General features: G+C 39.5%; 1 protein-coding gene across 1 annotated transcript in view; it reads left to right on the top strand.

The window, feature by feature from the left end:
• LOC127625089 (bifunctional heparan sulfate N-deacetylase/N-sulfotransferase 1-like) overlaps window positions 1-24,318 on the top strand; it is a 132,927-nt gene that overhangs the window by 88,881 nt on the left and 19,728 nt on the right. Inside the window, exons 3-6 of the mRNA XM_052100155.1 lie at window positions 9,754-10,720; window positions 13,650-14,123; window positions 22,561-22,648; window positions 22,760-22,914. Coding sequence (XP_051956115.1) covers window positions 10,175-10,720; window positions 13,650-14,123; window positions 22,561-22,648; window positions 22,760-22,914 — 1,263 coding nt within the window. The 5' untranslated portion in view covers window positions 9,754-10,174. The remainder of the gene's footprint in view (window positions 1-9,753; window positions 10,721-13,649; window positions 14,124-22,560; window positions 22,649-22,759; window positions 22,915-24,318) is intronic.

Raw genomic sequence — 24,318 nt, 5'->3', positions numbered from 1 at the left:
TACAGGCAATCCCACTGGTAAACAAACAAATGAGAGTGAGCAGAATCTAAAGAACTTTGCAGACGATTGTTCGTCAGGGCCAGTGAGGCACGTGGATGAATCACGTTCACTGTAGATGAAGTCGTGCTGACAGCGGACTTCCGATCCGTGAGACATGTCAGCCATTCAAAACCAACCGTGAGTAGCCTGAGTAAAGCGTTGTCTGATCAGCTAGTTGTCTAGTCGGCCTTTAAATCAGTTAGGGAATAAATCAGTAATTAAATATAAAAAAAAAAGTTATTACACAATTATTGTTTGAAAATATTTTATAACATCCAATTTCACAAAACCATCATGAAAGTATATTTTCATATATTATCATTTTAATTACGTTTTTACAAATAACATTTTAATAATAATAATAGGTTTCACTTTGAAACGACATCTAATGGACTAATCATGACTTTTTAAACCATGATTATCCCAAAGCTTTTTCTTGATAATGGAATGTATTGGTTTATGTAATTGTTATTTAATTATTTAAAAATGTATAGGTGCGTTTAACAATTTATTTAATTATTGTTTAAATTGTTTTAAAATAAAGTACATTTAACTTACTATTTAATTCCAAACTTATATTTTTTTCCCAATCCCAGTTTCCTTTCGGCCCAACACCCTTAATCCTCATTTTTAGGAGTTGAGCAGTGCGTCACCTCCCCACCCATAATCCCATGTCGCCTGTGGTAAAATGGTCAGGGTGTATGATTGCATGTCTTTGGTGTCCGGCTTCTCAGGGTCAATGCGCTCCCAGTGAAGGAGGAGATTAGGCCCACTGATTAGGACGGACATTAGATCAGCAGTATGGTGGATGCACAGAGATTGCTGAATACAGCCCATGATTTGCGTGGATCTTCTTGGCAAGTCAGACCGTCCCTAAACTTGGCACAGGCAGCAGAAAAGTGGCAGCACACTGTGTGCTGACAGGCTGGAGTGTTTACCAGTACAGTTATATAAACATTTGCTGTGTGTGTGTGTGGATGGCAGGTGTGAAAGCACAGAGGATGAAGCTCAGCACACACCGTCTGGCCTGGCAAGGGCAAATGCAGTCTTATGCTAAAGAATGGGAGCCCTTGAGACTGGAGCCACCAGCAGGGAAGATTGATTAGTTGTTCTCTGTGCTACAACTGTGTCTTCATATATAACGCCAACTCAAGTGTCCCTTCCATTTCTGTCACAGAAGAAAGTAAAGCGCATCTTAACAGTCCTTATATCTCAAGTTTGGATCTTGTGGGATTTCTTGAGCATAAACCCATTAAACAAGGTTTTCTAGAGACAATTGACTGCTAAAAACATTGTGATACCTGCACAAAAAGGGTGTCTGCAGTGAAGGTTCAAGTTTCATGTTGTCCACTCAATGTGCATTCATCTCGCCGTTTTCATTGGCACATTTGGTCCAGCCCTGATAAACAGGATTAGGGATTTAGGATTACACTCCGCTGACCTTACCCAGATTGTGCTGTGTCTAGGCCCTTTGGGTATTTAATACTGTTTGTCAGTTCAGCGTTCAAAGCCCTGAGGAGTTTGCTAACCGTTTGTCCCACTAGCATCTGCACCCGTTGAACCAAACAATCTGCTCAATGGAGATGTCTTTTTATGTAGCTCTTGTTTGCTCTTATCCTATCAGTCTCTTTATCTCTTGCTCTGTCTCTGACTGTCCATTTCATCCCTCTCTCTCCTATCCTGTTTCGTTTAATATCTGACAAAACATTAATACAAATAAAAAAATTAAACGGGCCAGGCATTTTTGTGGCATTTTATTTTCTTTAAGTCCACTTATAATGTAAGTCAATTCTAAGTGTATATCAAGTCATATTTTGTTTTTACATTACAGTTTTCCAGCCTTTTTAAATGTATCCCCTTTTCTCACAATTTTGCAATGCCCAAATCACACTACTTACTAGGTCCTCATGGTGGCGTGGTTACTCACCTCAGTCCGGGTGGGGAGGACAGGTCTCAGTTGCCTCCGCTTCTGAGACCGTCAATCCGTGCATAAATAAAAATTAAAAATTATGCAGTGTAATATCAGGGTTTACATGTGATACATTCCTGATATTCAATAGGCTATTTTAAGCAATCATCTTATCTAAAGCTTTGCCATCACAACTGCATTTTGTCCCACATATTTTTCCAGCAACTTTTAACGACCAACTGAACTTCATTGTCATCTTAAATTCATTTTAGCGTCATACTGCAGTTTACATTTTCTGAAGAAGCTCAGCAAATGCGATCCGAGGATTAGAAAAAGCGGGTTTGATTTAAATGGTTCAGAAACCTTTTGGAAAGTGAACTCTGCATTGGACAAATAGTTCTGATAGTTTATGACAAAAGTGTAGAACATTCTGAGAATGTCATTCAGCTGAATTTTTTCATTACAGAACAGAGTGAAGTTAGTTTAAGTTTTTGTAAAGAAAAGGCAAGTATATAGGGCTAACAATGTTATTTTTTTCTTTGGTAATTTATTTTGTAATTTAATGCTTTTTTCATTTGGTAGTTTAATTTAATACAGGGAATTTTCCCTGTGATTTTTTTCAGAAGTAAGCTAAACAATAATTTTATAGAATTGGGCTAAGTTAGTGTTAATTTATAATCTTTGTGCATAGAAATGATATGTTTTTTGTATTGTGGGCTAATTCCATGACTGCCATCTATTATTTTGAATGGTGTGGAAAAGTAACTTTAATAAACAGATGGCTACTTCAAAGTGGTCATTCATATGTTCTTTGTGCACTTGTTGATATCAGGTGCATAAAAGATATTTGTGCACTCCTGGAAGTGTCATGAAGCAGATGTGTTTGCAGCATTGGTCTTAATGGCATACCTGCACAGATACAATCCATAACAGTGCGAGTGATGCTTTCAAGGATGTATACCTTGTCATCATGATTAACACAGGCTAAGTATTGGGGTAAATTCTGCATGTGACACTATATTTTTGGGTTAATGCCAATTTTCTCGAACAAAAACACTATCTAATTAAAGCAGACACAAGCAGAGCAGATGCTTTGCTTACAAATATGAATATATTGACGACTACTGGCACGTTCTAACAGCGAAGAAAAACTTTTGAAGAATGCTTGTTTTGAGCCCTCCTTCCCTTTTGTCTTACAGATGCAATTCTCCTAAAGTCATAATTTTGAATGTTGCTCTTCTATTATGAGTGACTTGCAGCTGATTATTTGTCTCTTTAACAAATTAGATGATTTAGCCTGTCCTCTGGGTATGCCCCCCCCCACTCCCCGGCGGCTGTTTTGAGCTCTATGAAGAGACATCATATATTACAGAACAGAACATAATTTTTTTCAGCCTCAGCTGAGCATAATGACAAGTAAAGCATCTTTTAATTCACATTAAAGGGATAGTTCACCCTAAAATGAAAATTTTGTTGTCATTTACTTGTACTCATGTTGTTCCAAACCCATATGAATTACTTTCTTACATAGAACATAAATGCATATTATTAGGCAGAATGATAGGGACTTGACAGCCTCTATCACTATTCATTTTCACCTAAAATCCCTGTTTTTATTGTAGGTTTAGCATAAGTTTCTGACAGAACCACGGGTGATCAGAACCAGCATTAGTTTATTTACTACAAAGTAAAAAATCTGGGTGAACATCCTCTAAGTGTGGTGATTCCATAATTTTTACCAGGGGTTATAGGCCTACGTAGCAAGCTGTCCAGGGCGACCTGCCAGACATTGTCCTGTGGTCCTGGCACACAGATGCATGGCACTTGTTCCAGGAAGTGTTTCAGAGCGACAATGAATGTGTTTGAGCTGTTTTTTTATCATCCTATACTTCCTATTCATTACTTTGCTTTGACATAAAACAAGAAAGGGAGAGATTGAGGATGCACAAACGAGATACAGATAGGGATGGGTCACAATGGGACATTACATTATGTTGTGTGTTACACTGATTTTTGAGTGTTGTTTTTTTAAGATGGTGTGTCAAGTGAAAACTGGTGAAAACTGGTCCACCTTTTAAAAACCGACTCTTGCATTCTATTCCACTCTGCTGCACTCTTATCTAGTGTGAACGTAAAAATTAGGGCTTTCAATCGAAAAAAATTCTAATTAATTACATGGTGTCCCTATTAATTAATCGCGATTAATCGCATATACAAATATTTGCTGAGAAAGCCCCTCATATAACAATAATTCAATTTATAATGATTCAATAATTATACATCTTTAAATATTAAAAAATTATATAAAATAAAAAAATATTCAGATAATGAAAATGCATTACATTCTTGTGGCAGAAGAGTTCATCATTGATAAGACCATTCAAAAAGCGGCTTTAGAATACAATGTATTGTTTACTACCATATTATTGATCATAAGTCAGTCATTGGCATACAGTTCACATCAATCCATTTCACAAGTGAATTTGTCAATCAGTTGGAGATTTATTATGAGGGCTTGTTTAAGGACCTGTCAATGTACACTTGCATCAGACATTTTTTATTTTTTTAGAAACAAGCCAGGGGTATACCTAATACACAATACTACATATATATTTTACAATAATGCCAAGACATTATATTCATTACATAGTGCAATGGATTTTAATGCTTTGGAGTTGTTATTTAAATCATATTTCAAGTCTTTACAAAAAAGTGCAAATAGGGGCTTTATAGACATAAATTTACACTTATGTATAAAAAAACTTTGCAAGAAAAATAAACAGATTAATTAGAAAATATTAACTTATCAAAACTGTGAAAACCAAAGAAAACGTCTTTATAAAGCAAATAAAAACTAGTTAAAATAGAGGTACGTACAAACAATCAAAATTTTCTCCAAAATACTACAGCGTAGACACATTCCCAAAAAAGGTGAGGGGCAGATTCATCTACAGCATTACAGAAGGAGCAAAGTGGATCTATTTCAGGGAGCATGTTTCTTAAAAAAAGATTGACTGGGTAAAACCGGTGTAACCGTTTAAAGGACACCTCCTTAACCGTGTTGGTAATTATATATTTGTGAGATAAAGACCATACTACCTGCGTCAGACATGCTTATGTCGCGTCTCGGGTGTGTTGCGTCATAAAAGTAAAATGTTTAGGTCACTGTTTCAAGTAAAATATAGTTTAATACTCAATCTTTAAACACATCTCGAGATCCCTTGGTTCACATTTGCAGTCCTTCAAGTGTTTTGAACGCATGTTTGTGTGTGTGTCCGCTGAAGGATTGTTAATGTTTTGTTCACTGTAATAAACTGTGTGTTGCTTACACAGCTGAAATTTCACTTACTGCCCTCTGGAGTAAACAGGTGGTACTACAAGCTTGAATTTCTCAGAAAAGCTTTGCGATTAAATGCGTATTTTTTTTTTTTTTTACGCGTTATTTTTTGTACAATTAATCGCACGTTATTAACGCTTTAAATCGACAGCCCTAGTAAAAATCCATCTTGTGTTAATGCTAGGATTTGGCACATTTATAGATTACTCCGAAGTGACGGCAATGATCGATCATGAAAAAAATGATCGATAATGATCATACATGCTGTGACGTTTCACTACATTTGAAATTCGGTGAAAACTACACAAACATGTCAAAGTGGGTCCTATTTTGAGATTGATTATGTCATGATTTTCACACAGCGCACCATGACTGTCTGTCCAGGGGCAGAGACGGTGCTCAACAGTCTGGAGAAGCGCACACACTCCAGACGAGTTCTTTTAAACAGCTGAATGGAACAGAACACGGAGTCTACTTAACATTTGCTACTTCACATGCCGTATTAAAAATGTGATGGTTATGGTCTATCCGGTCAGGCCAACTGTAGTTGGCAAATGCACTGTTCAGCTAACTGTAGTGCACGCTTATTAAGATAATTATACTAGCTAGAAGGAAGAGCAGAGATATGCACTTTCTGAGCATTCTTTCACTGAGTTTGCCAGCGAGTCTTAACAGAATGAATGAATGAAAATATTCAATTTTTTTGATTATGACATTTATTTCCTACATTTTAACAGACTACGTTATAACAGCTAATAATAATGAATATATGAGACAATGGAACAATAACGAGACACAGTGCAATAGCCAAAGACATCTGTCTGACATATTTATATATACCTAGACCCACACCTCCCCCCGGCAATTTGAGTCCTCAAGTAGAAAATATGACCAAAATGCCCATCCCCACACAACACCCCCTAAGAAATTCAGCCAGTCAGGGTCGTGTAATCCCAAATCCAGGGTAAATATACAGTGTTTGCTTTAATAATGATTGGTTAACTAGTTGATCAAGCAAGCCACCAACTAGTCGATTTTTGAAAAATACAGTTTAACACATCCCTAGTATGTGCAGATTGGCTCCACATTACATTTTTCCACTTAACAACAGTACAGAGACAATCACTTGGTTGAACCTGCAAACACCTGAGAATGTTGATATTCTTTCTCTTTTTTTTTTTTTCACTCCAGACCCATAACTTTTATATTTGGTGCCGGATCAATGCAGGAGATCAGTCTGATTTATTTTTATTGCACTCTTAACAGGGAAATTGCAAAGCTTTAACATTTTAACACACTGGCTTGTTTGCATTGAAGTACAGTAATGTGTTTAAACTAACTATCTTACAGCCTGCATTGTTTATTAGTGTTATGAATTCTGGCTGTAGTTGTTGTCAAGCATTATTTGGCCTCATGATTCAAGAATCACTCAACAAAATTTGAAAAAGCCAGAGCTGACAATACAGCGTGAGCTGTTGAGAATGAAGCTATGCTGTGCCCTTGAGATAGGGAGTGTTATGGAAACTATCCTGCCATCAGAAAATGGCTTTTGTGACTCCCAGGCAGGGTACATTTTTTCACAGGTCTAGTGAGATTTGAGACTGCGGAAAAAAAAAAAAAAAAGAAAGTCGAAGAAATATCTGAGACAGAAGAAACTTGCTGGTAATGTGACATGGTGATGGGTTTCTAAATGTCAAGGTCCATATTTTTCCATGCCTTGACACTTTTTTTTCTAAATTTTTCATCTCTTTTTCTAGTTCTAGCCCATCAGCATTTTATTTATTTATTCGTTGATTTTTGTTTTGCTGTAGTCTTAAAATACGTTAACGGCAGGTGTCTTTTTATAGACCTGAAATGTAACTTGATAGACTGTAGACCTTTTTTTGACCCAAGAGCCAAATATCCTGAGTGATGATGAGTGTAAAGTACAATGTAGAGGGTGAAGATTATTTTTAACCCTGTATATTTGCATTAAAATAACCAGTTAATAGTCTCTCTTTCGTTTGCCTTCATAATATACAACCTGAATTCATAGATTTCTGTTTGTAAAAACATTCATATAATTACAGATTCCAGACTGCTGGAATACTGTTTTGTGTTTTTTGAATAAGTTATTTACACGTGGGTGTAAAGAAATTGTGTATATTTGTTAGTAGTGCTTGCCAAAGTTAACATCACTATTGCTATTGCTCATTCTTTGATAACATCAACTTAAGTAATATTAATCCCTGCCCTAAGTTTTAAACTTTGCTCTACTCATTCTGGAAAAGTGTGCGATTACTTTTTAAGTGATCAGACCTTTTGCCTGGTGGGCGATTAAAACAATTCCCAAAGATTTGCAGGGAAGGGGGACACGAGCCATATCTACAGACTAGAATGTTATATAGAATGGATTTGGGCCAGTAAGCAACACCTTTGTATCCACTCAGAACACCACACCATTACTCTAGCAACCACAGCAAAGTGCTAAACACCACTCTGAACACTTTAGCAACCACATAAAAACACCTTGGCAACCACCCACAACAATCTGGCAGCGTTTCATTGATTTTTGAATGGGCAAACACCTCTCTTTCTACTGTGGAAAACAATTAGTCTGTAAATAGCAATGTTCCTACCATTTATAAAACTCCCCCTCTCTCCTAAGTGAAACCATGCTGTATGCTACTAAACCAGTTCATGTCCTGAAAGAGTTTTTTTTTCCTGGGTGTTGGTTCTTGCCTCATGCCAATTGAGTCATACTGTTTAGAGAGCATGCAGAACATGATGGGTTGGTTCAGTCGTCTCTAGCTGAGAATTCTGCATATTAAAGGAGTGGGCTCTCAATAGGAAACCTTTCTAACTGCAATCCGACCTCTGACGACACGCTGACTGCTGTTCACGTTCCTCTACTCTGCACAATGAGATCCCAGTGACAGGTATTGTGGTGTATGCTTAATCTTGGTGTAAAGGAAAGGGGATGTGGAGCTACTTGGTGCATTCTTGAGTCCCTTGAACCCAGATTTGACTTTTTGTTTCATAAAACCCATTTTCCCCCTTGCCCCTTACCTCACACAGCACAAACACCTTCATCCATTTCTCTAAACCTCGCCAGTCCCTAAAATTCCTGGTGGGGATATTGGATCTTACAAGTGAACGGGAAAAATATAATCTGTTTCAGGATTTGTGAATATGAAAGGATTTTCATATGCTGTACTCCCAGCAACCTTTTGAAGGGATAAAAAAGGCTTTCTCTTCAGTTCTCCTATTTCTCAGGCAAGTTTTTTCCCCTTTATCATCTTTTTAGAGGTGTATTCTTATGCTGCTGTTTTTTTTTTATTCATTTTTATCCTCAAACCCCATGCGAGGCTTTGAATCTTTGTTCTACGCTCCCTTTTCACATAAACCATACATTTAGTGTCTCTCTGAAGCCTTTGAAAATTTACTTGTATTGCAAATCAGACATGTCATGTCTTGTTGCTTCTCTTTAGTCTTGCCTCTGAAGCCTCTGTATACCATTGTTTGCTCCTCCCTGTTGTTAAATGACATGTGGAACCATAGTGATGGCCATGTGTAGCTATAGAGCGTGCATCCTCTGAAAGGTGGTATTGAAGCACCAAAACCACTGTGCACTTAAACAGAGTAGTCATCTAAGTCATCAGAGTAGTCAAATTGTTTGTTTAGGTGTCTACTTGATGGGAAAGGTTTGGGAACCTTTTTTTTTTTGCCGCCTTGTCCTTTTGTCCAGCATGAGTTTTTATGTAGTTAGAAATGTTTTTGAGAGTTGTGTGAGGAATGTTTGAAAGCTTTTGGCATTGTCAGCTGAGCAAAGTGACTCTTTTAAGGGTGATGAGTTGTTTAGCAATTTGGTGACATTTACAAACCCTGCAGTGACCATGTACCATCCCACAATGTCCTTTCCCACATTGCTGACCACTTCATGACTGCCCTCACCATTGGCTTTTTAGTCTGCCTGCAGCAATCGGCATCAGATCCCTCCTCATTCTGAGTTTTGTATTTGGTAAGTGCTAATCTGAATCGCAGTCAACTTATTCACCTGTGCCACACTTTGCACTAAACCCTTCATTTATGATGAAAAGATTAAATTTCTTTTGGCCTTTGAAGTGCATGAAGGATAGTGAGGATAATTTTTTAAAGCCCTCTCGAATCAGTACAAGCTGTCACCATTATCCTATAATCCTGGTATTGCCTTTGTAAATGCCTCTCTAGACACTCTTGGTTTTCAGTGAAAATAATCTCAGGTTCTAGTGCTACCACAGCATTATGTAGGTTTGGCTTTTGTAGCCATATTTTAGAGAAGGTAACGCAAGAGTAACTTGTGTGGTCTACTCAAAATGGATTGACTTTGCGTACAGAATTCAATTGCAAGATTATTTGGTCCACAAGTAAAAATGTATTCTTTTTTGTTAATGGAAATAAAGTCCAGAGTAATTTTCTTAAATTAACACTTTGATTTCTTTTCATTTAGGTAAACTGGGGGATTCAGCTACAATGCTTTGGGCATGATCTGCCCAGAGTATCCAGTGCCGAAAAACAAGAAGCCAGCTTCAACTAGTCTGGTGTCCACAATCTTCTGTCGACATCATCCGGAGATAAGGAATTAGAGAGTGTAGAGAAGGGGCTAAGGGGTTTGGGCAGGGGGCTGCTGGTGCATGTGGGGGCAGTGCCCATCCCCTGCTGCAGAGTGGAAGCCCATCACGCCCATGCCGTCCCCTGCCCAGGCCAGGCTCGCCACCCTCTGCAATGGTGACATGAGTGCCTGCATTACGGAGGAGCCCAAAATCAACTCATCTTTTTCACTGTCTTTCTGTAGAAAACAAACAATAGACTTGACAGTTTACTTGTGATTAGAGGACTGTGTACATACTGATTGGTGTGATCGCAAGGTGATGATGCTGATGTGTGGGCGTGTGAGGCGGCTCTTCCGTCAGCTCACACTGCAGACAAGCCTGCTGCTGCTCTTCCTTTTCTGCATGGTCAGTGTCCTCATCTCAGCTTATTTCCTATATGGAGTCAAACGGGAGTTTGAACCAGCAGGAGTTGGAAGTGTTGTGGTCCCAGAAGAAGGTACGGCCGATTGGGAAGATCCCTGGGCAACTCCCTCCCCTCCATCAGCAAGGGTGCTGCCCGCAAGAACTGCCAAACCAGCGGACATGTCTCGAACAGACCCTGTGGTGCTGGTCTTTGTGGAAAGCTTGTACTCTCAGTTGGGCCAGGACATCGTGGCCATTTTAGAATCTGGGCGATTCCGCTACCAGACAGAGATTGCACCTGGCAAGGGCGATATGCCTACACTCACAGACAAGAACCGGGGCCGTTTTACGCTGGTTATCTACGAGAACATACTCAAGTATGTCAACCTGGATGCCTGGAACAGAGAGTTGCTTGACAAGTATTGTGTGGAATATGGTGTTGGTATCATCGGATTCTTCAAGGTGAGCCATTTCGTGTTGTACAGCTTGACCTTTCATAGCAAATAATCTCACTAAATGGTGTTAATGTGGCTTTTAATTCCGTTGGGTCAGACACCTCTCTAATTGATCTTATGAGCGACATTTCATAGTCTGATTCAGTATCAGGCAGCAGACATAATGCTAACAGAAGGGGGCTTGGGGCATTATGTTAAACATTGCAGTAATAGCACAATACTGCATGTGAATTGCCTTGTTGATTGTCTTGGCTCTTGTTCTTTGATGGAGCTACTAAGAGACATCAGTAAGACGAATTAATCAGTCCTACAGTGCAAGCGGTGTCTGCACATTTGCCTTTTACTCATTGCTATCTGTCAGTGCCAGCTTGTAAACATCCTTTCCCCTGTTTTAATGTATTGTTTGCCTTAGGCCAGACCCGCTTTTATTACTTGCACAAGCTTGAATGCAGCACACTACTTGTTAGTGGAGGTTAACCCAGTAAATGAGACTGTTAGAGACTCGCCTGCAGCTGGAGGGTAAGGATATCAACACATCTTAAAAGGAACCACGTGAAATTTGCACTCGTTCATTTTATTGACTCCTGCTTCACAGTCTCCTCTAAGCTGTTTTTTCCCGAGCCTCTACTGTTTACAAACTAACAGAAGCAGTCCAACCACAATCCCTGATTGGCTCGAAATTCAGTTTTTACTTGTTCAGGCAGATAGCATCCCTTTTTTTCTGGGTTACACTTGACTTTCATTTCACTTAGACCAGCTTCATTGAGCATGTCTAATAACAGACACCGGGTGCATGGTTCAGCAGACCAAACCTTTCACCTTAAAATGATGCTTCCAGTTCACTCCAGTAATAGAGCATGGATAATTACCTTCATATCAAGCCTGGACTTGCATCTGACAGTGCTACATCACGGCAAATCCCATTTATCTCCCTTTATTTGGAGAGATGTATGAACACATTAAATTATCATGGTGGTCACCAGCATTTCAACACTTAATTACGCTTGTATGCATCTACAAGTTCAAGCTCTTGTTTGCCCATCTATTAGATATCTAAACTAATCCCATATCTATAGACTTAATGTGTAATTGGAATAAACCAGAAACTATTTAACAGAGACAGGGCACTTCTATTAAAATGAATATGAGAAATTGGAACGGCCAAACGGTCAAAGGATGTAGAAAGTCCTTACAGGTAAAATAGCTAATCGGCTTTTAGATACAGACATTGTCTGTTAGTTAACTCAAGAACGCACATGTATTAGCTATACAAGCCTGGAATATTTTGTTTTTAATTATAAAATTGTGCTTCTTGAGGCAAAGAAGCACAATTTATGAAAACAGTGTTGTCGGGTTTAGCTGCTGATTTGAAACGTCTTCTTTGATCATAAACTTGACCAGTGGTTTTAGAGATTTCAGTCTTTCCCCATTTACGTAGATAGGAGCTGCACATTTATGCCACTTGTTTACATAGAAAAAAGCTCCCCGGGATTGTTCCAAAGATGGGTTTGTGGGGCATAATCTCTAGGTGCTGTCTACATCCCAAATACACTAGCTCTGTTTTTTGACTATTTTATTGTGAGCATTGTGTGCTATGTATTTTTATGCTTAATATAGTATTATGTTGTTAGCTTAGCAACATGCTAATGGCAAACTCTATTGGATTATTTATTTCCATGTTTAGTATTGTGCCATTAGCTTTGCAATATGCTAATGTCAAACTCTGTTGGAGGACTCCCCAGGACTCCCCTCTGAGTTACTGCCCATGAAGTGGTCCAAATAAATCACTTAGGTTTCATTTTTGTTAGGATGCTGCCTTTGAAGGCAGCTGACTATGTCTTCAGTAGACAGCAAGACATCTCATTAGGTTTTGGAACAGAGCAACTATATTTGTTTGGCTCAGACCAATAATACAACACTGTCAAACAAATGATGGCAAGCTTTGAAGGAGTTATGGGTTTAAAAGTTTTCCTGGAACAAAAGTGTCAGAGATATTGGATTATGAAAAGAGGGAGAGACTGGGGCAAGTTATTGTTTATGTCCATTGCGATGGGTACTGATGGACATCATCACTTCCACTTGCATTTTCAGCTTGTTTCAATGTGTTGTCAAATAGGAACATTTTAAAAATTGCATGATTCATCCAGAGGGTTTCATTACTACCAGTGGTGGTAGAATATTGACTGTTTAAAGAACTTGGGTGCAGCCCCAAATTGTAAGGCTCATTGTGTTTTTCAACTCAAAGTTCAGTTCATCACCAGTTGATAAAGCTTCACAGGTTCAACTGAGCAGAGAAGAGAATAGACTGCCTGCAGAGAATAGACTGCCTATGTAGGTCACAGATGCATTGAGAGAGTGAAGTGTTTAAACAAATTCAGATACCTATGTTTGCCACAAGGCAGCTCATTGAGGAGAGCACTACTTAAGCTATGAGAGTTAAGCGTAAAGGATGTGTGCCTCAGCGGGACACTAACATTACTCCAATAGAGTGCAACTGACTCTGAAAATGGGAAGTAAAATCCCAGTTTCTCCATGGACAAATTGATGTTTAACATGGGAGCTCTGAGGTTGTTAATTGAATATGTATGTTTTGAAGCCATCAGTCAGTGTTATTTAAATTATATTTTTTTTTTTAATCGTGTTTGTGTAATTTCTGGTTAAGAATTACACTACCAGTACAACAATCAAAACGCAAACTAGGCTGGCAGGCAAATGTTATGCAATCAAAACTGAGGTTTTCATATTAAAGTATACAGCCTGGTTTTAGCTCTTCTAAGGATCAGAAAGAGATTGTAAAATAGTCATGTAAAACTGTATTATGTTTTTGACTAACATCAGTTGAGAAAATACATTTTATAATGTATAATGTATATTAATTATCGCTGTTTTACCATTCATGTCCTCTCTTCTGCTCTCTTTCCAACACTTCATGAAAGGCTAATGAGAACAGTTTGCAGAGTGCCCAGCTGAAGGGTTTTCCTCTATTCCTGCACTCTAATCTGGGTTTAAGGGACTGTAGTGTCAACCCCAAGTCTCCCCTTCTGCTCATCACCAAGGCCCGTGAGGTGGAGCACGGTCCCTTACCTGGAGATGACTGGACTGTCTTCCAGTCTAACCACACCACATACGAGCCTGTGCTGTTTGCTCATGGCCGGAGTACAGAGGCTGGTGGAGCATCAGGACCTCTTCATGCAGCGGTGGTACAGGATTTGGGTCTTCACGATGGCATTCAGCGGGTACTCTTTGGCAATAACCTGAACTTTTGGCTGCACAAACTGGTGCTGGTGGACGCAGTGAGTTTCTTGACAGGCAAGCGTCTGTCACTGTCTTTGGAGCGCTACATACTGGTGGATATTGATGACATCTTTGTTGGGAAAGAAGGCACACGCATGAAGGTGTCTGACGTCAAGGTGGGTATTGCATATCTTATGTGAATCAGAAATAAATCGAAGCTTCTTAGCTTGTATAAATAAATATTTTATTTATTTTTTAATAATTTGTGTTTTCACTGCCCCAAGAAGTACTTTGATATTATCTCTACTTATTGAATTAATATCTTTGCATTAACAAAATATTAAACCAAGTGGCATCTGCAAAAATTTTATGATTGACTTCTCCTCAACACCAAATTTGGATGATTTCTGTTACCCTTGATTTTACACACTTGTCCTAGCAGAGGAATCAAATGCATAGTTTTTTCACATTAACTATGGACATGTTCCACTAACCAGAAAATGTCCAAATGCTTAATTTTGAACATTAGATCGTGTTTTATAATTTTAAACTTAAAGTTCTTTTTGTCCATGTACACACTAAAAGGTTTCAGGAGTGACAACCACATTTAAATGCGTGAAATATAGTGAATCCCCAACATTTTCATTCCATGTGTGTACGGAATACAGGACTGACCCCCACAATTGCGATGACTGACAAGTGATAACCATAGCTTCAGTGTCTCGCACTTGTGAAACATGAATGCCACCAGTTTATCCCATTTTGTGTTCGCTGTTTATCTACCACAGACATATTATCTTCTGACATTGTTTCCTTTAGATGCCATTGACCAGTTCGCTGTGTTTTGTTTATGCACGTTTATGCGGCTGTTGTTAAAGAGCATGTGTGTTCTCACTGGATTGTAATATGCAGGTTGTCCCGAGACTGCAGGACTGATGAGATAAACTACAGTGGAGAGAGAGACTGTAATATATTAATGAATAAAGACACATACAAAGGCAGACATTTCTCAGATTCACAATCAGTCAGGTCCATAACAACTACCTGTTTAGTTTTCTTTCTGAAAATGTGTTTGTCACTACCTGAATTTTTGGGCGTTAATTTGGTTGTGGAATTCGGTCGTCACTCACGTTTTTTTATCGAACTGTGTGTGTTAGGGTTGTCACGATACTATATTCATATCTTACGAGACTATACCATCTAAACTATCACGATACCACATGATACTGTTAATTCTTAACACAGTTTGTCATAGTTGCACTTAGTCATTCCACTTGTTGCTCTGGAAGCAGTGAAAATAACTGATGGAGGAACAGAGAGAATGCTCAAAAGGACTAACTTGTTACCTAATACATTCTTAGTTTGATGTAAAAAAAAATTTAAATAAAAAACTTTTGCTGCATCAAATCAGCCAGTTCAAACGGCAATGGCTTAAAACTTTTATTACTTTGTTTCTGTGGTTATTTAAATGTTGGTAACAATAAAAATAAAAATATTGTTACAATGAAAAAAACTGTTTTGAGCAACTGTATCATTATTACAACCGCTTCAACCCCAGTCTCCTGGTAAGCAGCAGCATGAGTGCAGATTACACATACACCAGTTTGATCGCAGGGCTCAGGGACGTGAACTATAAGTGCAAATTAAGTGTGTAACCTCGGTTCCCTGAGACGAAGGGAACGAGACTGCATTTATTAACGCATATGGGGAGTGCCTTCTTACATGACCTTGTTGAAACCTCTCTACAATAATGTCAATATTCTAATATTGGCTATGGTGTTTGAGCCCCTCCTGTTTTGGTTTGAAAATGTCCGCTATAAAAACAGGTGCACAAACACATTTCCTCAGAATTTCTGACAGAACAAGGAGCACATCGCTCGTGCCTCAAAAACTCTTGTAGTTCAGCTAGCATTCGCAATGTCTCGTTCCCTTCGTCTCGGGGAACCAAGATTATGGACATAACCGAGATGTTCCCTTATGACTCATTACACTTGACATTGTGTTTATTAACACATATGGGGAACAGAATCCCTTCACGCCGCACTACACAACATAACCTCCCAGAAAGGAAGCATGACGCCGCAGTCTTGTGGGACAGTGACCAACCGAGTGTGCCGCAGTAAGCAGATGAACTATAGTCATATAGTATGCAATAACTTCAAGAACCCAATCGGTAACTGAGTTTATTTATAATGTAAGTGCTTGTGACTTATGGTAAATTACAACGGCCTGAATGCAGGGAGCACTCATCCTTAAAGTGAGGAGCATAAGTATATATATTTTTGGCCAATGAGTAGCAAGCGCTCTAAACAGAGAGGACTTGTGAAGAGAGTGATTGTTACACCTAGGTTGTAAAACCTTGTGAATGTGTTTTGAGAAGGCCGTCCTGCTGCTAAACATGTCTTGTAAGGACATGCCATGAGGTGGCCATGCCTCGAGTTGAGTGTACTTTAACACCAATTGGGCAAATCTTACCCTGCAACTCATAAGCCAGTGCAATTGCATCGACAATCCAGTGAGAAAGTCTTTGCTTGGAGATGGACATTCCTTTCGTGCATCCTCCATAGGATACAAAGAGCTGATCAGACAGGCAACGCGTCAGTCTCAACTGTGGCGGTGAATGAATTCCGCCTTGGTTTATATATGCCACAACTGTCATGTTTTCTGAGCAAACCAGGACACGACAGTTAGCTATTTCTGACTGAAAAGCCTTTAAGGCTACAAATACAGCCAATAACTCTAGGCAGTTGATGTGCCACACTTTCTTTGCCCCTGTCCAGGTGCTGAAATTCGGGTGTCCATCGCACACCGCCCCCCAACCTGTTTTGGAAGCATCCATAGTCACCACTTTACACCTGACAGCTTGCTTCGTCCATGGTGCTAAAGCAGCTTTACAGCAGTGGGATATAGTTATGTGCATGTGCCAAGCATGTTGTGGCATGCAGCGGATGCCACCGCCATAACACCCAATGCAAAGGCAAAAAGGAGATTTGTTGGCTGGGGAGAGCGTGCTCTTTGCCCAGTTCACATTGAGGCCCAAGCTGTTTAGTTGCTGAAGCAGTAAGTCTCTGTGCTGGCATAACAGAGACTCTGATTGTGCCAGTAACCGCCAATGATCGAGGTAGTTCAAGATGCACAAGCCGCTCAATTTCAGATGGGCAGAACTGCATCAATGCACTTTCAGAATGTGCGATGAGCCAGAGACCGTCCGAAGGGCAGGACTTTAAATTGATACGCTGTTCTCTCGAACGCGAATCTCAAAAACATTCTATGATGTCGAACAATTTGGATATGAAAGTATGCATCCTTCAGATCTATCGACGCAAACCAATCATGTGGGCATACATGTGATAAGATCCGTTTCTGAGTAATTATTTTGAACGGGCACTTTGTGAATGCATAATTTAAATGTCTCGGATCCAGGATCGGCCTAAGCCCACCGTCTTTCTTTGGGACAAGAAAATAACTGCTTTAAAACCCTTTTTGGGCTTGACAATTTAGCACAATCTCTATCATGCTTTTCACGAGGAACCGCAGGCTCTGCTTTCCACTTCAAAGGGTTGTGCCCATCAAGAGCGTTTTTGCTGCGCATGCTGATACGCAGGTGTCGGTGAGGCAGCAGGTATGGGGCTTTTAGTCAGGTGCTAGCTTGAAACAGAGCGAGGGCGAACCAGCTTTGATATACTCCATTTGGGCATAAAGTGTTTCATAGCCTGTGACTGCTGCTGAGTCGCAATGTAACGCTCAGCAAACTTATTCACAGAGCCGCCAAAGAGGCCGGCTGGATACACTGGAGCATCCAACAGAGTGGCTTTTTCTTTATCACTCATTTCGGTGAGGTTCAGCCATATATGTCTATCCAGAACTGCTAGGTTGCCCATGGACTTGCCGATGGTCTGCTCAGTGACTTTCGTGGCATGCAGTGCTAAGTCTGTAGCAGTGCGGAGCTCTTTGAATGTCTCTGGATCGAAGCCATGCTCGTCCATTTGCTTGAAGCTTTGCTTGAAATACCTGGAGCACTGCCATTGCGTGGAGTGCTGATCCAGCTTGTCCTGCCTCTGAGTAAGCTTTTCCCACCAGTGCGAACATTTGTCGACACTGTTTGGAAGGATGTATGGGGTGTGATTTCCACTGCCTATTACTCGCTGGGCAGAGGTGTGCTGCTGCTGCCTCCTTCACTGGGGGTAGTTGGGCATAACGTTTCTTCCCTGTGATCCACATTAGAGAGGATTGGGTCACTGCATGAGTCACCAGGACAGTTTGTTATGAACTTCGGGAAAGAACGGGGCAGATTTGCAGGACGCTGCTGATTAAACCATTCATCGAGGCAAGACTGTCAGGTTCCTTTGGGGGAGACCACTCAAGGTGAAGCTCTTCAACCGCCCTTGTTAGAATTTGAAGCATCTCCCTGTCAGTGTCGCGTGCATGTTCCTCTCTTTCGCTGGGGGAGGGGTGGCAGCATCATCCACTGATGATGCAGCAAGATATGACATCATCATTATTATCCCCAACATTAGAACCGCTGAACGTGACGAGGCCGCCCGCTCTTTCTGAAGGCCGGAGCTCATCTCGCACATAGCGTATCAAAAAACATGCGCTTCGTTGAGATTGAGGGGATCGAGTGTGAATCCTCGGGTATCACAGAAGAGGTGGATGGAAGGGCGTGTGAGGCTGAATCTTCCTTCAGAGCAAAGCGTCTTGAGACTCGTGACCTCGCAGTGAGGACAGTCTGTCCTCAGAGGAAGACTGCTTGGGCACAGCACGGACAGTAAACGCTGCTCTCATGCTGATCTGACAGCGGGATGTGCCTCTCGCACAAGGAACACTTACAGAACGACATCTTTAAAAAAACGTGAAATCGTAAGTGACACTTTTTTATATATATATATATATATATATATATATATTTATATCACACAATATACATACAGTTGCTTTGTAAGGATACACAAACCCTGCCAAAGCGCTGCAGGGAATCAGTATGCTGAGGCCCGTTCACCAGCGAAACATCAAGCAGTGAGGTTCCCTGGAGCACTGCAGGGGAGCGGAAAGTCTTCCCACGAAGATTCCACCCGCTGACTCTCATACATCGACGGTGAAGGTAGAGGGCTCTAGACAAGAGATGATTGCTGTCTTTAAGAAAGAAATTCTGAGGAAATGGTGTTTGTGCACATGTTTTTATAGTGAACAGTTTTGTGCCAAAACCGGCGGGGCTCAAACATCATAGCCAATATTAGAATATTGGCGTTATTGTAGAGAGATTTCAACTAGGTAATGTAAGAAGGCACTCTCCATATGCATTAATAAACGCAATGTCAAGTGTACTGAATTGTAAGGGTTCTTTGCAAAGTTACTGTGACCTTGCATTTGTAATTGGAAAAAAATTAATGAGTGCAACGTTCGATTTTTCAGAGAAACAGTATATCTGTAAATGTTAAGATAAAGCAGTTATGTTCAATGAATTGACATTAACCCATGTGTGTTCTGCGGAAGCAGTGGGATGTGTCTGAATATTTTTTAAAAGGTTGCTGGTGTTTCCCCCTTTGACTTGAAATCTTTGTAGCCATTCACGGCAAATGGGTTTTCCCGGTCTCATCGGCCAAAATAATTCTAAATCTCTGACAACTGACAACCGAATTTAGCTGCAGTGTGTACTTGGCCATAGTAAAATGTGTGCTTGTGCTATCTTTCTTTTAATGCCACTTGTTTTGATTGTGTTATCTACTGCATTTATATTCATACATTTTAAGAATTCATTTTGTGCCAATTCTTTGTCTGGAATTACAGGCCATATAGCCAAATATACATTCAAACAGCTGTATCTTATTCTGTCTTCTTATTTTCTTCTTCACATTCTCATTTTCTTCTAAGTCTCTTTATTTCTTTTGTGTCATCCACCTGTCTGCTTATTCTGCCTGTGATCGAGGCTCGTGCATAGAGAGAGCGCGCGAATGGGACATAGAGCGAAAGATGTACTGCAAGCAAGGAAAGAAAGGAATTTAAAAACAGGGAAATGTACATAAAGAAATTGGCAAGAAAAAAGGGGTTCAAAGCAAAAGACTCCAAGACAGATTGGCAGCATATAAAAATGTCTCTCTCCTTCTAAAGCACCTCTGAAGCAGAATACTGCAAAACTGGTGTCAGTTTCATATTATTTACCAAGCTTTCCTTAGTCTGGCAGCACTTTTCCCATTGCCACTTCTCCAGTCGTCCATTTTTTCAATGCTCCAATGTCTTCTGTACAGAGCTCCATTCTCTTATTTCCATTTCCTTTTTTTATTTTATTATTTTTTACAACTGTTCAAAGGGCATTCAAATACTTGCCGCAAGCAGAAATATTTCAAATGCAGTTTTTTGCATCCTCCTTGTGAGTCTCTCATCTTCAGAGCACCCCGATGCAGATGTTCAGCCGAGGATAGGGATAGAAAGCAAACGTAATCAAAGCTGTCTTTTCTGTCTGTGGACCTCTGAGCAGTTAAATATGAATCAGTCTTTTGATTGAGTCACACTGGAGAGACAAGCAGTCAAAAACAAGCATGATAAACAAATCAAATGAGAGGCAGATGCAGAGACAAATCTGAGAGGGGTAATGAAGCAAACAGAGAAGATGACCAGATAAGAGACATGCTTACACTGTCCCTCTGGCGCTACTCTACCACTGTGCTTTTGTAGCTCGCCTTCGTCCACCATGTATACATGTAAATAAGCTAGAAGAACTGTGCCCAGTTGCATAAAGTACCTTAAGGTTAATTTTCCCTTAAGATCACCCTCAAGTTTCCTTAAACTTGAGGGTGTTGCAGAAAGGTTAAGGCTAGGAAAACTTCACCTTAAGTATAAGTTAAGAGTTTCGAGGTTTCTAAAAATGAAAAAAAAATGGCTTCAATTATACAACCAATTGAAGAGTATAGTATGCCGAGGGAAATTTTTCATGATGGGGAGAACCCAGTTCAGACCATTTTAGCGATTGTAAAAACTGTTGCAGGAGTACAGAGTTGACGGTCTCGCAATATGAGAAATCACTAACAAGCTGGAGAGTGATCTAATAGGAACACACACTAACCAGAAGTGTGCCCAGTATTATCGGCTCTCTGCATCGTTATAAACTGTACATCTGTTTATCCTATAACCTGTATATCCTACACCCCTACTAATATTCATAATTTGACATGGCAATTAGTTCTCTGCACAGTTATACATGCATCTTAACGTCTTGCACCTCTAACCCACCCCTGCCTTGCATAGTCTTTCAGAGGTGTCTTTCTTAATCAAGCTTCATTTGGGTTTTGTGTAGTCAAACCAAAGTCTTCATCTATCTGTCCGAATGTACATGACACAATGTGTAATTGAATAATTGAAGGATGACAGCTAAGTGAAGCTCCTCCAAAATGTACTTGTGTGGGTGGCCACATGACTGCATGACTCCTTCCATTTATCTTTGCCCTGTTAAAGCTCTGTTTGAGGTGCTTCCATTGTATGTGGATCTGTTTGGAACTTTGATTAAAGCCCAAGGCCCAGATGCATAAAACACCTTTAGTGTTTCCCCTAAGTATAACACTTAAAGTGTGATATTTTTTTATTTTTTTATTTATATATTTTTTTTCTTCCCCTTACCTGATAGAATTAATTGAGGTTGTTGCATATAATCCCATAGACACTTCTCTTAGGTAACGGAAACCGTTAAGAGATTTACTACAGTGAGCGAGGTTTTACCTAAAAGAAATTCTAATTTCACCATTGACACGACATATCTCTGTCAACTTTCAGAAGATTGGAAATGCCCCGACCAAGACTTGGGCAATTTTACCACACAGAATATACTTTAACTTTAAAATTAAAATATAAACCTATTATAAAGACTATTAGTTTCTCAGTATCATTATTCATGTGTAAATTATTGTCCGACTTCAGCTGAAGCAGCACATAAAGCGCGTTGTCATGTGTCAGCTGTTTTCACAGCACTTTTCAGGATGCACCTATCACAGTCGTTTATGATTCCTGCATAAATATTTTTCAAACTCATTTTCTGGAGGACACATGGGTGGATTTCCATTTGTATCTGAGGTGCAATCCTCGAATTTAATCGATTCCAACAATTTTTCGTAAAGGCCTACACATTTTGCCTGTGTAAACGTCCTGAGTTTTGCATGCAGACCAATTAATGGAGGACTCTGCTTTTACAGATGGCCGGCAAGTGCCTTTTTAAAACTAGTGAACATACTGAGTGCCGTAAACATACATTAAATGGGGGGGGTGGGGGGTAAATTTACCCTGCAGGAATGTCATCAAACTCTGTGAAAGTGTCCATTCAGTTGTGTTCCATCTAGCTGTTTGAAAGGAGAATAAATCCTAAACATCCTAAATTGTCTCTAGACTGCCCTAGACTGAAAGTCACAGTGTACAGTGTTGACACAAATTGTACTACATAAATGACAATCACAAGTAAATGAGGTCTAATTTGGCATATTTGCATATCGTTTTTGTGACTGGATTTCAATTGGTGTGAAATGTTTTGGAATTGATGCAGTTATTGTTTTCATGATCAGTTATAACTGTCATTTCCGAGTTCTTGGGTATACTAATATTAAGTTGCTAAACTCATCATTTATTACATAGGCACTACTGGAGACACAGAACGAACTCCGAACCCATGTACCCAATTTTACCTTTAACCTTGGATTCTCTGGAAAGTTCTTCCATGCTGGTAAGTGATTGCCATAGAAACAGCTATGGAATTTAAGGCATGTCAGCACTTTACATTAACCCGCATTGAGATGAGTTGTTCACAGTTTGGGTGTATACAAATTTGTTTCAGGCACAGATGAGGAAGATCTGGGAGATGACCTCCTTCTATCCTACAGTAAGGAGTTCTGGTGGTTCCCTCACATGTGGAGTCACATGCAACCGCACCTCTTCCACAACCAGTCTGTGCTGGCCGAACAGATGTTGCTCAACCGAAAGTTTGCAGAGGTGAAACTCTAGAAGAAATGATCAGTGATGTGATGCTTGTGTGTGTGTTATTTATATTGTGTCTGTGGATGATAGTTTGTAGATCTTGGTGTCAAAATGATTTTTAGGAGGCATTTAGATGTGTTGCATAATGTTAGTATATTATTAAGGATGAATCCCAACTTCCCTGCTATTTAGTGTGCAAAATTAGAATTGGTGTCTCCCAAATCCTATTAATTAATAAAAAAAAAAAAAAAAAATCCAAAAGTGCTGAATAGTATAATATTGGTCTCTAATGCATGAAGGCCCATGATTTTGTTTATCATATTTTAGTTTTGATGGTTTAATGTGAGGGATACTCCACATATGTTGGTAATACTCCACACACCTCTAATGGTAAATTTACGACTGATGTAAAAGTTGTTGCAAGAGATGTTTTCTTTAGTTGGCAATTGAAATATCTTTGATTTGAATTGGTCACTTACCTCAACTTACAGATGTCATAATCCCTTACGATCTTCCTTAAGTATTTATTTTTTACTTAAAGAGCCCAAATTATGCTAATTTACAGGTTCATAATTTTATTTTGGGGGTCTACTAGAATAGGTTTACATACTTTAATGTTCAAAACACCTAAACCACCTTCGCAAGCACAACTTGAGCAGGACGTTTCACAGCGGTGAGTTTTAATTTTGTAGCTTTTCTTTACAAGTACACTGTTGATTACTGTGAACCTAACAAAGCTTCAAGTAAAAGACACGTAGTGCATCTAAGTTAGTCATCTTTTGCTGGAATGGGTGTAGCCGAACTTTTTTCACATGAGATATGAACGGAGAACAGAGGCTTACTCCTGGTTGGTCATTACCGGGGATATTAGAGAGTTAGTGAGCAAGTTAGCCGTGGACTACTGATTGCGGCCGTAACATTACAGCTTGAAATTATATAATTATAAAAGACTCATGAGTTTGACAATTTTGTTACACTTTTAAGTAAAAGCTGGCCCACAGCTGAATAGTAAACCCTTACCAAAACAATAATGTTAAATAGCAGGTTAGTCAAGCATTACTGTGGATTGCAGATATAATATTACTGTTTGTAAAAATAAATCCTTCTCCACACTTGATCACTATTCATGATAGTAAGAATGACAAACAATCTACAAAATTCCACACAATTGTAGGTAAAAGTGGGACCATACACTGTACACCATTGCTACAACACAAAACTCTGCATTTGAACTCTTGGTAGCAGATAAATCCACAAATAATCAAACATACAGGTTGTGATCCTGAAGCACCAGATTGTCCCAACAAAGTGGGAACCGCACCATCTTTCAGGTGTAACTGTCTTAAAAATCTGCATTAGTTGTGATTTGTACTGCTGAGGAATAGTGGTAAAAATACATTTAATAAAAAAAAGTGTCTT

Source organism: Xyrauchen texanus, chromosome 31, assembly GCF_025860055.1.
Source record: "Xyrauchen texanus isolate HMW12.3.18 chromosome 31, RBS_HiC_50CHRs, whole genome shotgun sequence".
NCBI lineage: Eukaryota > Metazoa > Chordata > Actinopteri > Cypriniformes > Catostomidae > Xyrauchen > Xyrauchen texanus.
The sequence above is the reverse complement of the archived record's forward strand: the minus strand, read 5'-3'. Positions and strand labels throughout refer to the sequence as shown.